This window comes from Uranotaenia lowii, chromosome 2 (genome assembly GCF_029784155.1).
Source record: "Uranotaenia lowii strain MFRU-FL chromosome 2, ASM2978415v1, whole genome shotgun sequence".
In the NCBI taxonomy this organism is placed as follows: Eukaryota; Metazoa; Arthropoda; class Insecta; order Diptera; family Culicidae; genus Uranotaenia; species Uranotaenia lowii.
In genome coordinates this window covers 43724604-43741458 of record NC_073692.1, presented here as the reverse complement: position 1 = coordinate 43741458, position 16855 = coordinate 43724604, and the positions used below count along the sequence as shown (strand labels likewise).

Genomic DNA, 16855 nt, shown 5'->3' with positions numbered 1-16855 from the left:
GTCGGCAACAACGTTGTCTTTGCCCTTGCGATGCGATATCTTCATATCATGTTGCTGCAAACTTAGAGACCACCTGCTACACCTGGATCCTACTTTCCATTTTGTGTTTAAAATATGCGTAAGTGCTGACGAATCAGTTATTAAACTGAAACGGTAGCCTTCCACATATCCGCGAAATGCGTCTATGGATAAGATTGCCGCCAGCGCTTCTTTTTCTGCGGCGTGATAATTTTTCTGCGGTGTTGTTAATTTGTGCGAATAATACGCGATAACTTTTTCTCCGTCTTCCTGCTGCTGTGTAAGGATACCAGCCACTGCCACGTCACTGGCATCGGTCTGAATAACAAACTCGCGATCGAAGTCTGGGCTGGCTAATATCGGCGATGTCACTAGGAGTTCTTTTATTTTAACGAATGCAACCTCTGCAGCTTCCGTCCATTTAATGGATTTGGATTTCGTTTGCAAAAGGTCGCTGAGGGGAGCCGTTACCCTACTGAAGTTGGCGATGAATCGCCGATAATAATTCGCCATGCCCAAGAATCTGCGAAGTTTAGTTATCGTGGTCGGCCTTTCATACTCCACTATTGGGCGGATCTTTTCTGGATTTGCTCTAAGACCTTCGGTGCTTAGCAGGTATCCGAGAAACGGAATTTCTGCGACGCCGAACCGCGACTTCTCAACGTTTATTGACAGATTGGCCTCTCGTAAACGTCGCGCAACTTCAGTAAGGATTTGAATATGGTGCCCAAACGTTTCTGTGACCACGACGATATCGTCGAGGTACACAAAAACGAATGGCTCTAGCTCGCCATGCCCTAATACTCGGTCCATAGTTTTCGCTAGGGTAGCTGCACTATTGACAAGTCCGAAACACATTCGAGTGTATTCGAAAAGTCCCCTACCTTGAACACTGAAAGCAGTGTACTTTCTCGAGCCCGGATCTAAAGACACCTGTAGAAAGGCTTCAGTTAAATCAATTGTAGAAAGGAAGTTCGCTTTCGGAAGCTGACCTAAAATGCGTCCGGGATGAGGCATCGGATACGCGTCGCGCACCGTGCGCTCATTGATCTTACGCGCATCCAAACACAAACGAACTTTGTTTGGCTTGACGACTGGTACACAGTTTAAGGACCAATCAGAATTACTTCTTTGGATGATTCCCGCCTTTAATAATCGCTGAAGTTCGACATCCACTAATGCTTGTACCTTAGGTGACATTACGAATGGGAACTGCCGAACCGGTGGCTTATTTTTCCATTCATCGGAGATTATTATGCTGTGTTGCGCTAAAGGTGTAATCGTTAAGCTTCCCTCATTCGCGGGTAAGAACAAAGTTTTGATATTTTCGATTGCTTGATATTGCTCATCAGTGAGCCGTGGATCTGTATTGATATCTACTGAGGCTAAAATTTCACAGAGATCTCCTTCTCGATCTAATCGGGTTGGGTGGATTGAAAATTTATCCCAGAAGTTCATGCCACAAATACAGGCTAGCGCTAAATTTGCCACAACTAATGTGGGGATTATTTTGGTAACTCCTCTAAACTCAAAAGGGAGATGAACCTGTCCGAGAATCTTCAATTTGTCTCCGCTGGCTGATCTTAGTGTTAACGATTTCTCAAGAGTGCTGAGTTTTTTGGATTTTAATTTTGTAAAGAGTTTCTCACTGATGATGGTGTAGCTACTGCCACTATCAAGCAGGGCTTGGACGGTTTGGTTGTAGATAATCATTGAAACAAATGGGCGGTTATCATTGGGTTCTGGTAAGGAGATCTCACACACTTCTGGTTCATTTTCGTACTGTTGATCAGTAACGAGTTCCCAGAATAACTGTGGAGATAATGACGGTTGGTTATTTCTCACGCTTGCGTTGTTGCTCCAGCCGAACCGCGATTTTGGTTCGCTGGGCTCCCGTTTTTTAAACAATAGGGACAGCAGTTGGTTGGAAACCCTCTGAGTCCACAGTTTCCACATACGATGATTTTAGGCATTCGGCACACAGCAAAGTGATGACCATCTCTCCCGCAATTTACACACGAATTCGGCGGTGTTGGTTTGTGGGCCCGCACCACCGATTCCAATGTCAGAGCTGGTTGAGATGGTGCACTGACCGCACTGGTGCTTGGCTGGTTAGCTAGATTTGTGGAATGGTAAGTATTTGATCTTCCAGGCTGAGGATTTGTGTTGGCTGAATTTTTAAAGTGATAAGAAGTTTGATTGTTGGCTCGACCATTATTGGATGGCCCCGAGTGGATGGCTGCTGCCTGCCCAGAAGATGATGCTCTGGGTGGATCGTTTTTCGGCTTTGCCTTGTTTAATTTAACATTTTCCGAAACTACATTTATTGATTTTTCTAAACCAAATACTTTGTTGTACGCAGAGAAGTTTAAGGCATCTAACTTCTGACCAGCAGCTACGAGTGAGGTAAGATCGTAAATAGGCAAAAATGCCATTTGTCGTTTATAATCGATCCGCATATTTTGTTGCAAAATTTGCACTTTTTCGAAATCGGGTATTTGGTTGCTCATTATTCGACATTGGCCATCAATTTCGCAGAAAAACTCATAAAAGGATTCATTTTTCTGTTGCCTTCTCTGGTAAATTTTCATTTTGATTAACGCATCTAAATCTGGGTGCATAAATGTTCGTTTTAACTCGAAAACCAAGTGTTGCCAGTTCATAAGTGATCCTGTTGACCTCTGGGTCATAAACCATTTGAGAGCAGAACCTTCGAAGAGATGGACCGCAGAAGCAAATAGTTCTGGTTCCGAAATTCCTTCTGCAATAGCAAGTGCATTTACTATTTCTAAAAACTCATTGAGTTTTAGTCCCTGATCATCACCTCGGTACTTATTTATGCTCCATTTTGATACCGGCAGAGTGTGACGCGAATAGTGTGGAATCTGATACTGCGAAAATCGAAGAGGGTTGAGTTGTGTATTAGAAAAATTCTGTGGAACTGAGTGTCCAGTTGGATTTGGATGGTTTGTCGGTGCGAAATTTACTGGCTGATTAAATGGAACTTTATTCTGTGGTGGATTAAGACTGAAATTATGGCTATGGTTTGAGATGGATGGAATATTTGTGACCGGTGGAAAATTTGAAACTATTGGTGGCATATTTGAATTAAAATTTGCAAAATTAGCATTTGCAGTATGAAAATTATTGTGACTTTGTAACGGATAGCTATTTGGAAATTGTTGAAAATGTTGATTAGATGACATTGATGGAAATGGATTATTGATGTTATTATTTGCCGATTCGTTAAGTGATAAATTAATCAGTCCCGATTCGACAGTTCTTTCCTCAGGTTGATGATTGTCATCAGTCTGAGTTCCTGTGTTTATACATTCTGCTTTCTTAGCCAGCTGTGCTTCGAGATCCATGATTCGCAAATGAAGGCCATGAATCCACTCCTGATCTTCCTGATTTAGAATAGGCAACTGTTGCCTGGAATCGTCTACTGATGGGATGATTTGATTAGATGGGTTCTCATTTTCCATAACCGGATTTTCTATGGGTTCTGTGTGGCAGGTACTATCATCACAAAACGGTCTCATGATAGCGACAATATCTGCCAACATATTTTGCATAGTGCTAAGTAAATTAGGTGAGCCACGAGAAGAAGTTAACATTACTGCCACTCGCATACCAATATGGGCAAGTCGTGATAAACATGTTCGTTTAATTGTCGCGTCGGCTCCATTAGACTCTAAGTCTTTTTTAATTTCTTCGAATTTTTTAAAACAAATTTCCCTTTCGATTTCTGCTTCTCCTTTGAAAGCAATATTCGATAAACCCGAACCTTCTTCTTTTTCCGCTTTTAATCGATCGCGAAGGAACTTACGTTTTCGAGACAAATCTATCGTACCCGGCATGATAAGATCGCGCGATTTGAGTTCATGATCGAGTTCGTCCTCATCAAGCAATTCCGCTCGTAATTCGTAATACCATTTGGAAAGCAATTCCAATGCTTGATTGAAATTAATTTGTGAAACTGCCATTGCGTCGAAATTTGCTGTTACTAAATGAAATAAAATATTTAACTATTGCAGATTATGAAAAGGGTAGAATGATATTTTTGTGAGGCGGTAGGTTTTTGTTTAGTTAAACTATTATGCGGTTGGGATTACAAAAAATAAACAAATTAAGGTAGATAAAAGTTGTGCTTATTGGATGTACAGGTCCTTTTGATTTTTCGTTCTGTTTGCGCTGTTGTTTGGATGGTAATGATTAGTGAAATATATCGCTGTGTTCGCGAGTTTGGCTAATGATGGCTAATATCAATTAGCAGTTCGCAATTAACATCATCATTTGCAAAGATAAACCCCTTCAAATATCCTTCGCTTCCCAAGAGAAATCTCTCCGGACAAACTTTTCGAGAAGACACGCGATTTAATATTGAAGATATTTGTTACTATAAAAATATCGAAATTCTCCGGGAGACCGATAAAAAAAAATCACTTTTGGTCCTAAAAAGTGATCTTTTTTTTTCTATTATTTTAACAATAAAAAAAAAATTTTCCGATGGGCGCCAAGTGAAACGTATCAATTAGTTATGGCTAGAAAAGCTACTTTAATAACGTTTTTGATTGCCCGGCTGGGCGTTCACTGATGGTCTCCAGGAGTTAACGATTTTGGCGGGACTTTCTTCCCAAACTCTGCTGCACGAGTGGAACTATTGCGACTAGTGAATTATGAACTGTGTGATTGAAATTTACTTATTTGATCTGAAAACTGAATTTTACTTTCGGGGAACATCAATTACAAAATAAATAGAACACAACAACTGGATTTTGATGATGGACCATACATATTTCAAGTTTTATTGAAAGGTTTTATTTTTGGTTTTCAAGGGAAATTCTTTTCCCATCATTTTTGGTTTTAGGATTTTAGGTATCGATTGTGTGGACAAACTATGATTGAAAAGGTAAGTACTTGCGCTTTTGTTGGTTTTATTTGCAGGTTGTTCGTACACTCGTTGCGGCCGTGATACTCGGTGGTCGACTCGTTGGGGGACTTGCAGTTGGCGGATGATGGCAGGTAAGGCTTCGGCGACGGTTGGTGACCAGGATGGTAATTCTACGGTGAGTTAACGTTTCGGGAACTTCTTCAGGAACTAGGTAGGTCTTTGTTGACGGAGACCTTTTGCTGCACCTTTTGCTTTTCTGGCAAATATCGGGTGCCAGTAAGGTCTATGGTGACGGAGACCTGTGATGTTTTCTTGGCCGATCAGCACGAGGTCTATGTTGACGGAGACCCGTGATGATCGTTTTCGAAGGCTAAACGGGTCTATGTTGGCGGAGACCGGCGTTGCCCAGTAATGTTCGGAGAGCGGAACCCAGGTGAACTTTGAACACACGTGTGGGAATTGTTACGGTAACTGGAGTGGTCGTAATTCACTTTCAGATTACGGATTTGTGAATTTCACTGAAGTAATTTGCACTTCACGATGGAACTTCGGCCATTTACACATTCGCGGTTCGTTTTTAAGGTCCACGGGGAATTATTATTGCTAGAGTCACAAATTTGTGGTTTGACAACTCTAAACGCGACGTCGCTTAAAATTCACGCTCCCGAACTGTTTGATCGAATACCAAGAAGAGACCTCATGTACCGTCGGGGGTCATATATATATTCTTCGGCCCATCTTCCATCTCCTTCATATCCGCCCAAATCCTGTCCCCATCGTTGACACGCCTTCTCGGTGACAGGAGCAATACAATTTTGGTTTTATGGTTGGTGTCAATATGATTTTCAATTCTATGTTTTTATTTTTAATTTTTTATAGCACATTCAAATTTGAAAATTTGAATTGCGATGTTCCCTTCATGCAACAGTAATTATATTTTACTTTTAAATTTTTATTTGACAAATAATTAAACAATTTTTTTCATGAGCCTAAGTAATACTTTTTTTTTTTTTTAAAATAAATAAACATTTAAATATGAACAAAACTAACGATAAATAAATAACGGAAAAACAAACTAACTAATGGTGACACCAACCCAAGACTACTAAACACAAAATACAACATAACTCAAACACTTAACAGTGAAGTACAATGTTGTAATCTGGGTTTAGGAATTTAAGAACAATTTATAAAAAAAAATATAACAATTGTTTTTGACATCAATCCAGTTGACCCGAGCAGCAGAGTTTTAATTGTAAACAGCAGAAGGCTGGTTACAATTTGTCTGTAAAACCAAGACTTTTGACCCTTCGTCCAGATATTGGTCAGACACAGATTTTGCCCAGATTTTTGGTCAGAGTGCCCAGATTTTACAGACTTTTGAAATTTAGTGATGAAATCAATATTCATGTATCGAATAAGATCCGTTAGTGCCAGATTAGACTGTAAATTTTGCTTGTATTCATGGGTATTTGGCCAATCATTCATTAACTTATTTTTTTCGGCATGGTACGTGATAGGAAACAGTAGTAGTTATATGGTTCTCAACTCGAAAATAACCCGAATACCAGACACCCCCCCCCCCCCCCCTCTCGCTCACACGCATCGAAAAAATTCGTGTTCAGTACCAAATTTGTGATATTCCTTATGCACAGACACACACAGACTTTTTTCCAAAATTGCCCAGATTTTTTATCCTCAACACCTGGCATCCCTGGGGTTGCGTCTGACATTCGTTGTCGTTGTCCCACACTACACATAAGCGTTTCTACCCAACCTTATCGAGGGGGGCGCATTCTTCAGTGGTGCCCAACACAGCTACCCTCGAAAAAAGGATAAATCCGAGTTCGGCTGCCGAACTTAGTATTGAGTATGCCTATCAGAACTTAGTTTTGCTATTGCCCAGTCAAACTCAAAGTTGAGGGAAGCCACCGAAGTGCTGTTTTGAACCAAAAATACTTAATTTTGAGTTTAAACAGAAGAGCGTGCAAAACCCCAAAAGCGCAAAAGCTATACCTGCAGCTATACGCATAAGCTGTGCAATTCTGGAAGTTCATTTGCGCCATTTCAAATTCATCCAATGAGTCCAAAGATGTGCAAATACGAAGACAGATTTAAAAGGTTTATAGGGTTTAAGAGAGGAGAAAATAAATTGACATTATAAAAAATTAAAATAACATCGAATTTTAAACGAAAAAATGCAAAATATTAAATTCTGATGTCACAGGTATGAAGTACCCGCATAAATCAGTATTATACAATGACTATTCTCATTATCTTCTTCCCGAGACACCCGAAAGATTTATTCTATAGTTTTGGATTATTAATGTAAGATAAGGCTTATCATTTTTCCATGAAATGGAATCGTTTGGACGCACTTTACGATACAGGTAACGGGTCGTTAAGTAGAGTATCCCGCATAAACCAGGATTGTAACCAAACGTTTTCTAAAACAATCGCAAAACGATTTGATAAGGCGTAGATAGAACTTTAGGCAAACTATTAAAGAAATTGTCAAATACATTACATGAATCGTGAATTCCGAATTGATTGTATTTTTAATATGTTGTTAGGTTATGTAACTGTTAAAAACTGTTCAAACTCTTATATGGGAAAACTGTTCTGCAAACAGTTGCGCTAACGTTCAAAAACCACTCATGAATAACGTTTTTGTGCATCGAACTGTTGTTGTTACAGTTATTCTTAAAATTTACTTGTAACTGAACATTAACAGTAATAGTTGTAGAACGATTCGAAATGACGTTCTTCGAACGTTATGCGTACCGTATTCTGAACAGTAAGGGCAAGTAGCACGCACACACACACAAAAGAAAATTTTCTTTAAAAAAATAAACTCATTTTTAAATTTTATGAATTTCTATTTTATTCACTTGAACGTCATTATTTACATACATATAAGCTCCTCCATCAGGGGGTGGTTTAATTTTGATCACACGGGCGGGATGTTGGCGTAGCTGCTAGATTAAAAGACGTACGGGAATCTTCCCAGCATTGATGACACCTCCAGCTCCCGGCGCTGCAATAAAAAATAAACTTCTTTAGTGTATTTGGATCGATACATATCTAATGTTTAAGAAACTTACCAATTACGAACATCGCTGGTGTCCTTCTTCCGGTTTTTAAAAAAAAATGTTTATCCGTCTGTCGGACCCTGATCCGAGAGGGCTTTTTTGTTGCTTCTGCTGAGTGCTGGGAGCTGGGTTGCCAGGTGCCCAGATTTGTCTGTAAAACCAAGACTTTTGACCCTTCGTCCAGATATTGGTCAGACACAGATTTTGCCCAGATTTTTGCTGAGAGTGCCCAGATTTTACAGATTATCAAAATTGAGTGATGAAACGAAGATCTATGCATCGGATTTGATCCGTAAGTGCCAGATTAGACTGAAATCTCGCTTGTATTCATTGGTATTTCACCAAGCATTCATTAAAAATTCTTTTTTAATAAGATGAACATGATGCGTGGTAGGAAACAGTGTTCTTAGCGCGATAATAACCTGAATACCACAGAAGCCTCCCCCCCCCCCCTCCCCCCGCTCACACGCACCATCAAATGTCTTATTTAGTATCAAATTTGTGATCTTCCCTGTGCACAGACAAACACAGACTTTTTTTCGATATTGCCCAGATTTTTACTCCTCAACACCTGGCATCCCTGGCTGGGAGTTGAACTGAGGGAACACGAAAGACGAAAAGTTTTTGTTTTTTTTTCTTTTCCAGTTGTCGTCCTGTCCAGTGGTGCCGGCTAGAGCGGTTTTTCAAAATTGTACCAACATGAAATAAAAAAGATTCATAACTTTGATGTTTCTATTTCGCTTGTTTTCATGTATGCTAGCTAGCCTACACATTATTATTTATTTACATAGTATTCCGTCTTACGACATAACTTGACGAACATAATTCCTAAAAGCTAGCCTACACATCAAATTTGTAATTGCTGGTTGCTTTTTAACATGCATTTCTGACCCTCGCTTAGTATCATTAAAATAACAAAAATTAAAACTATTTTCGTAAATGTGTACTAATTTTTGTACAAAAGCATCTGGCATCTCTGACAGGGCGTTTCGTTCATTTATGACAGAAAGGATGAACGGTATGTGTAACGGTTCGAGTTCGGTTTTACGATTAAAGAAAAATTGAAGGTAACCCGCATACTAAAAAACTGATTCTCAAACAGTCTCTACGATTCGTCTACTGCTGTGTAAATAGTGATTGTCACTGTAAACGTAGCTATTATATTGAACTTTACTTCGACAACGATAAGAATCTTTTATGAACATTAATATGAAAATGTGATGGTTTCTGAAAAGGTGAAAGATACCATTCAACGATTTACTTCAGTTTTATCAATAATCGTACAAAAGATCTCGAACCGTTATCTGTAGCGTTCATGCCTTCTGTCAAATGTTACAGACCTGTTCTATGTACATTCAAATTTGATCTAGAAAAAAAAAACGGTATCATAAATCATTTGGTTTCCATTATTAATAATTAAACATTTATTGTAATTCATCATTGAACGGAGCTAAGCAAATATTGACAGCTGCTAGCACATGTTCAAGTCAGCCATTTTTGTTCCAAAATTTTTCTTATTGCGGCGAAAATCAATTGGGCACTTTTTAAAAGATGCAATTTATTGGAAAACAGCTAATGAAGGTAAGCTTTAAACATAATTTCGTGTGTTGATAAATTTTAAGTAATCGATTTGCATTTTTCAGCATCCTGGGAGTGCTCCTGAGGCACTTATTTACATTCAGAGGAAAGGCCGATTGCGACATGGAATTAAACAGCAGGGACATGAAACTCGATATATTTCGTTATTTCGAAGGTGGGTAACAGTGCAAGTGCCACATGAGGTGCAAGTGTTAAAATGTGAAGTAAATAAATACAATGAATAAAGAAATTTATCAAAAATATTTGTATCGTTATATTTCATTGAGACCTTACTGACAAGCGTTTTTTATTCTTAAACTCACTGTAAGTATTACAGTATTTTTGTAACGTTTCTTATCAGTTTAATGATATAATCTAAAAGCTTTTTCAATGGTTACGTTATATGAGGTACCATTCAAAAAACAGTAATCTTAGTACAAACGGTTCGTACAATGATCATTTCGATTTCCGTAACAGTTCGATTGACGGTTTGACAAACCGTTAAAAATATGCCTACACATGTTCATTCTAGAAACAGTTCAATGCCCTGAAAACGTTATCCATAAGCGTTTTATAAACCATTCCCTAACTGTTGCTAAAACAGTGTCTCCATATAGAAGTTTTAACAGTTTTAAACAGTAACATAACTTAACGCCATATTCAGCAGACCGTCGTTTTGGAATTCAAGATAAGTGCAATGTTTTTTATGGTTTCAGATATAATTTTATTAACGTTTTTTTACACTGTTTCCAATCGTTTTATAACTACTACAGGAACTGTTGTGTTACAATATTTTCGTATTCGGGAATCGTTCATATCATTCTATAACCTTTCCAGATACCATCACGTTTTCACATAAACGTTCATATTTCGTTCTTATCGTTGGCAAAGTAAAGTTTGATAGAACAGCTACGTTTACAGTTGAAATCACTATTTCTGAAACCGTAGATGTATCGTATAGACTGTTTGAGATATGGTTTTTTAGTATGCGGGTAACCATTCAATTTTTTTGCTTTTTTCTACTCATCCGAGCAAGTTGTATCATACGTGGAATCTTCACTTAATGGTTTTCTCATAAAAAAATTACGATATAATATATCGTGTCCTTTAGATACAATTATTAAAATTAAATTATCGAAAAGAAAATCAGTTTTAAAATTGTTTTTATAGCATTTTATTTACATCACAAAAATATAATTTATTTGAAATGAAAAAAAAACACTTCACACTGTAAAAACACTGTAAAAAGTTTCGTGATTGTGCTGATGACCTTGTTAGTGCTGTTGTGGACTACCGACCCTCGCCCCGTTGGAACCGGTGGAGCCGGAGACATCCGGCTAGCTGCGACTGGAAAAAGTAATTTTCAATTAGGAAAACTAAAAAATTACCAAAAAATAAATCAAAGTACTTACCCTCGCACAACCGGAACTGGCGCCGTCGCCAATCGATCCATCGCACCGTCGGAACCGGTGCTGTTCCGTTCTGAATTCTCTCGAAAGCGTGAAATTTTCACGAACGAATCAGCGAGAAAAATTTGTATTCTGCACAAAAATTCAACCACGTGTTAAGTGACAGCAGAAAATTTTGGGGTGCGTTGCTAAAATAATCGAATATTATTCATGATTATTAACTGTATCTTCCAGGCATAATTTTTTATCTTAGCGTCGCGTTGCCAAAATTACTCAATTAGTTTTTTGGAAGATTAATCTTATCTTTAAGAAATGGTTTTTACTCGTTTCTAGCAAAGACACATAAGCAGTGACCTAAAATAAATCGTAACTATTAATGTAATCAGAACCGAATAATTCGAAAGATGCATAGTATGGTTTTTAGCTATGCGGGTATTCATTTAAAACGCGAGAAAAACACACTGAATTATTGTGCGCTGGAATTCACCAGATGTGCAGCAAAATTCATCAGATGTGCGGCAAAATTCATCAAGTGTGCACAAAATTCACCAAGTGTGCGGCAAAATTCATCGAGTGTGCAGAAAATTCACCAGATGTGCGATTCCAACTTTTTGATTTCCATTTACATGGGATTCGATGAATACTTCATAGGCCTGTTTGAAACAGTAACCTAGATTGTTAATTGAAAACGAGTGTGTAAATGAATTTTATTCGAAAATTTCACACACTCATTTGGCGCAACACCTTAAACTTGTAAAATTGACCCATTATTGCGAACAGCCGAGATCTGTCAAAAAAAGTGTCGTTTCCTCGAGTCAATTTTACACATTATTTAGAAAAGCTGGCTTACTAAATAAAGGGTAGTTTTTTAACTTGTCATTCAGAATATAGAACTCTTTCTGCCGTAACCGATCTCGTTCGACGATTCAATGAATCGGTTAATGCTGAAAGATCAGTTCAATAGATTGAGTTGATTGAATATTTTCCTATTCTATAACAGGAGCATGAAAATGATTCCTTGCCGAATACAGAAATTCAAAACTAACTGATTTGTTTTTATTATTTTCTTTCCATACTTCTGACATTTTAAGGGCTAACATCAAAGGGCTGACATCGCAGAGCGGGCTTCCAAAATAATGTGTAGATTTTACATGCTTACATTACTAATTTTCACCTCTGCTTTGACGTACATGCTGTGTACACTATAAGGGGTACAAGGACTTTACATGAAAAAGGAGTTAACCCAGTCTTTTCCGATAACGGGTCAAAACTACACTACAAGGGGTTGCGCCAGATGAGTGTGCAGGGTTATCGGGCTTTTGTTTTGTTTCTTCCTTCCTCCGTGTTGATGCTTCGTCGATATAACAGTAAATTGGTCTCGGTTCACGGTATCGCGGTGATAAACAAATCATAGCGCTCTGCAGATGGGTCTACTCGATATTCCGGTGGAAGTTTTCCAAATAATTCTATCATTGTTACCGTTCAATGAGCTTCTCACAATTTCACAAATTTGTCATCGTTGCAAACAGATGGCCGATCCTTGGATTGTTCGTAAGGGCCGTCTTAAAGTGAACTCCAAAATGTTACATCACAAAAATGTGATAGAAAAACTCACGCGGAACTATCTGGCCCTTGACATAGTACCTGAGTCAGAATCGGTGCTTCCATTGTTGATTGATTCCCAGACTCCGAAACATCTCATAATGAATGGATTTTTATATGACCATCTGTTCCGGTTCTACCAACGATATAAGCGATGGTTCGAGCAATTGGAATTCTTGCACGTTGAAATAAACGATCGTTTCGTTGAGTATTTTACCAATCATGAGGAAGATTATCTCTTAGAGATACCCTGCTTAAAAACACTTCAGTGGGCTGAAAGCTTGCTCGGGGAAAGTCGAAAAAGTATTAAAATTATAGCCCAAAACCTAGATTCGGTTCACTTCGATGACAGTTCTCGTTATTCCGCAAATCTCAAAATTTCGAGTTGCCTCAAATTGAGACGCATACAATGTAGATTAGGAATATTTAGTCAATGTTTTGAACATATTTTCTGTGATACTAGTTTTGAAACCATTCAACACATTATGATAGTAAACTTTGTGGGTGATCAACTGTCATATTTGAATTTTATGAATAACTTGCAAACGATTTGGCTTTCGATACATCCAGCGGAAATAAGCATACTAAATAATTTTAGTAAATTTAAAAATCTCAAAAAGCTTGTCATAAGTGTAATGTATGCCGAACATCACGAAAGGGCCCAATTGAACGTAACAAACTTATTCCGTTTATCGGAGGTTTTGAATCACGTGGAGCTATCTGATATGAACATCTTAGCCACATTGTCCTCAATTTGTTTAGAACGTTTGACTGTGCTCAAATTGATAAATGTAAATTTGTGTGACGATAGCAGTATCATTAATATTTTTGCTCCCAAACTGCAAGTTTTGTCCCTTCCTCTAGACATACTCGAAAAATTTGTTATACAACAAAACGACTGTTTATCCAAGCTTTGCATACAAATCAAGAAAACGCATTCAACGAGTGCTTTAAAGGCTCTGTTATCTAGCTTTCTGCACAACTACTCTAGTGTGACGCAACTAGCGCTGAAAAATATCTCAATTTTCGCTAATATTGATGATTTGCCTGCTAATATCACGAATGTTCGTCGCCTAGCGATTATGGGTCTTACAATGGAGATGAAATGCTTTGAGAGGATTGCCACGTGGAGGGCTTTGAAGGTAAGGTGAACCTTTTATATCAACTGATAGAAGAACTAAAATTACGGTTTATTTTCAGCATCTATCATTGTTGAGATGTACTGTACGTTGTAAGAATGCAGAAAAGTCTCTTGTTTTATCAAATGTTACTTCGGCCAATATCTGCGCAGTAGATTTTGAGAACGTACACTCCAAGAAAAATATTAGCAGTTGTTTATTCGAATTTTCATCGGCTTCAGAGGATGCAATCCACATTGAGAGCGAGCCCAAGTACGAATTCATAGATAATTTTGATTGGGCGAATGATTGCAGCGCATGGTGGGCAACTCAGTTTAGCACGTTATCTGACAAATTTCTTTAGGCCTTTGCTTCGCTTTGTAACAGATTGTTACCGAAGTTGGAAATAAATTTCCATAAATTTGAACATCTACAATAACTTTGAAAGAAATTTTAAAGCTTTAAATAAGTTCTGGACTCTCTAATTTTCGGCATTGGTTGAAATTCTAAAAATGACAAATTGAAAACACATATGAAAAGTATTCGAAATTCATATTTCATACTGACATAACAAGACAACTGTTTCGACAACAAACCTTCACACAGCAATGGGAGCATGAACAATTATATACGAGGGAGGCTGAACCAGGGCGACTCTTCAATCCCACTGGGAACTAAACACGTTGTAGAAGTCATCGCGCCAGAGATGTGTGCGCAATCGATCGACGAGCACGATCGGAGGTTGCCCGCTGGCGATCACGGGAAATACCGTTACTGTCCGGGGCATCGAAACGCGTTTCACGCGATAATGGTGCAGCTGCGAGAGATCTAACAGACCGGTGTTGTGGACATCCAACAGAAAGTTACACTCCTCGATGATAAAGCGCTGAAATGAGGTAAGTAATCGATATACTAAATTTGTCAAGTTTGTTTCACATTTGTTTAGTGTTTTTTACGGCAAATATCGATACGTACCTCGAGCAGTTTCATTTCGGCAATTTGTACGAAAAAGTTCATAGACAGGATGAAATTATTAATGTAAAGGGACCTAATGTTCTGGAATGTGCACGCACTCGGCACGTGGGTTGTGCATTCCTTAGACATGATTTTAACCGCTAGCCGTGCCATTTTCGGAAAGAGATTCATCTCGGTAAGGATTGCTTCCTGATTTGACGGTTCGTGAATTGTTGTTTTTAGTTCCTCCGTCTCCAGAAACCAAGGGTAAGGCGTTTCCATGCAATCCCCGTAGGTGGTAAGGCGAGTAAATTTTGTGCTGTTGGAAAAGTGAATATGCGGGATATTCTTCTTGGGTATTCTGAGGTAGTCTAGCTTGGGAGCATCCAGTGATAGGTAAATCTCATCCGATTGAAATATTTCCAGATCAAGATGAAGCTCTCGAAGTGCTGGAAATACTAAAGTAGATGGCTCGAGAGCAACCATCATTCCTACCAGGGCTAGTTTCTCTAAGTTTATCAACGATTTGGCGATCGGGCTTACATTGATACAATCGGTGGCAAAAATCGTGAAACCCTTCAACAATTTGCATTTCTTGCAAACTGATGCAATAAAGCATTCAAGGGCAGCGTCGCTGAAATTCCAACACATGTAGGCCGTAAGTGAGCGGAGTGCCTTCATGCTATCCCATACGCAACTCCAATCTGCCGCAGAATCCGAGAGATTGTTTAGATGTAACTCCTGCACGAACTTGAAACTCGACAGGACTTCACTTGGAAACCTCTCATTATCGTTGAGCTGGATTTTCAAAACTACTGCTGTACTAAACCAGTCTTGAAATTCTCGAACCATCTGCTCAAAAAAGTCACAAGTCACAAACTCGAAACAGAACTTGTGTACCGTGTACCTTTCACTGCTTATTTGGACAAGATCTCTCAGCAGATCGAAATCACTTTGGGACCGTAACGAGCTTATCTTAAAGTTGCGGTATCTTCGTGTTGCGTTGGTCAATTCCTCCGTTTGCCCGCCATATCGAACGGCCAGATACGATAGAGATAGAACGGCCTTCCAAGCTACCCTCAAATGCCATCGTAGGAGCACTGTTGAAAAAGCCCTTTGACGATCGGGCGGCAGAAAATCGAATATCCTATCTACTATCTCCGGTGGCAGTTGATCAAAACTCATAATGTATTGGAGCTCCTTTCAAATGGGTTTTCATAAGTACTTCACAAATTTAATACTGCCGTGAGGAGGAAGCACTATTTCGGCAAACATTCCCCGCGTGATAACAAAAGAGTTCATCTGCGATTATTAGGTCTGTTCAATGTTAGCAACGCACGTGCTTGAGTTCATTCCCGGATAAATTCCGTTCATGATGCATCAACAAATTAAACGAAACTTGACAGTAAGCAAGAAACCACACACTCAGAAAAATACTATTATGTATGCCATAAGATTCTCTTATGAAGTGGCGCCATAAGAAAAATTAATGAAATTCATAAGATTGTCTTATGACGCGAATGAATTCTGAAGATGAACGCTTACTTCAATGAGAGGTTGTTGGTTTTCATAAGAGATTCTTATGGAAACAGTAAATCACTTTCTAATAAGAAAAATTCTTGATATTTCGTGCTGAAAACATTAACTTTATTGTTTGCCAAATTCGTTTAAAATTAAATCCTTTATTGTCACCATCAGCAGCGCATCAACAGACGGCTCCATCAAAGTTTTTTTTTTGCCGCATCTTAATCTTCGACCTTTCGTTTTTTGCCGATCAGCTTGCTGAAAAGTAAACAAATAATGTATTTTAGTTTACTAATACATATTCAACGTTCACACCAAAAACATCAAATCGAACTTACCATTCCGGAGATAACAATAACATTTGACATTGAAGGAAAACTATAATAACTATGAACTGGCGATTGCTTCGTACTGTTAGATGATGAAAAAAAACTGATGCTATGAATGAATGTGTTCATCATTTTTTCACAATGCCGTTTCTTCTATTTTTCATAAGAACATCGTATAGACACTATAATTTCATATAGTCTGGCAAAGAGAATGACGGGAGCCAATCGAACTGTCATCCGCGGGAGCCAATCGAGCAAACTTTCTAAATATTGGAAAATCATGGTTATAGTATTGTGACTCACATAGCTTTTCTGGCTTTTTGATAAAATTAACTAA

The 16855-nt window shown here is 38.4% G+C and overlaps 2 protein-coding genes across 3 annotated transcripts; one reads left to right on the top strand and one right to left on the bottom strand.

Annotated features, from left to right (window-relative positions):
- Positions 1 to 6013: 6013 nt before the first annotated feature.
- On the top strand, positions 6014 to 16716 carry LOC129749790 (uncharacterized). The gene is made up of 3 exons (XM_055744873.1): positions 6014 to 9585; positions 9648 to 13735; positions 13794 to 16716. The coding sequence occupies exons 2-3, from the start codon at positions 12416 to 12418 to the stop codon at positions 14073 to 14075; spliced, it is 1602 nt and encodes a 533-aa protein (XP_055600848.1). The 5' UTR covers positions 6014 to 9585; positions 9648 to 12415; the 3' UTR covers positions 14076 to 16716.
- LOC129749792 (uncharacterized) lies at positions 14245 to 16064 on the bottom strand. 2 transcript variants are annotated; one of them, XM_055744876.1, is made up of 3 exons: positions 15573 to 15701; positions 14687 to 15517; positions 14245 to 14597 (listed from the first exon to the last, which is right to left on the bottom strand). In XM_055744876.1, the coding sequence occupies exons 2-3, from the start codon at positions 15515 to 15517 to the stop codon at positions 14370 to 14372; spliced, it is 1059 nt and encodes a 352-aa protein (XP_055600851.1). In that variant the 5' UTR covers positions 15573 to 15701; the 3' UTR covers positions 14245 to 14369. The 2 variants fall into 2 exon arrangements, with proteins under 2 accessions (XP_055600851.1, XP_055600850.1); XM_055744875.1 differs by having other exon boundaries at positions 14687 to 16064.
- Positions 16717 to 16855: the final 139 nt, after the last annotated feature.

Excerpts from the sequence above, each read along its gene's own strand:
- LOC129749790 (XM_055744873.1), top strand. The coding sequence starts at position 12,416 with ATGGGTCTACTCGATATTCCGGTGGAAGTTTTCCAAATAATTCTATCA. Across the intron at positions 13,736-13,793 it reads CCACGTGGAGGGCTTTGAAG|CATCTATCATTGTTGAGATG; the intron begins GTAAGGTGAACC and ends GTTTATTTTCAG.
- LOC129749792 (XM_055744875.1), bottom strand. The coding sequence starts at position 15,850 with ATGAGTTTTGATCAACTGCCACCGGAGATAGTAGATAGGATATTCGAT. Across the intron at positions 14,598-14,686 it reads CCGAAATGAAACTGCTCGAG|CGCTTTATCATCGAGGAGTG; the intron begins GTACGTATCGAT and ends ACCTCATTTCAG.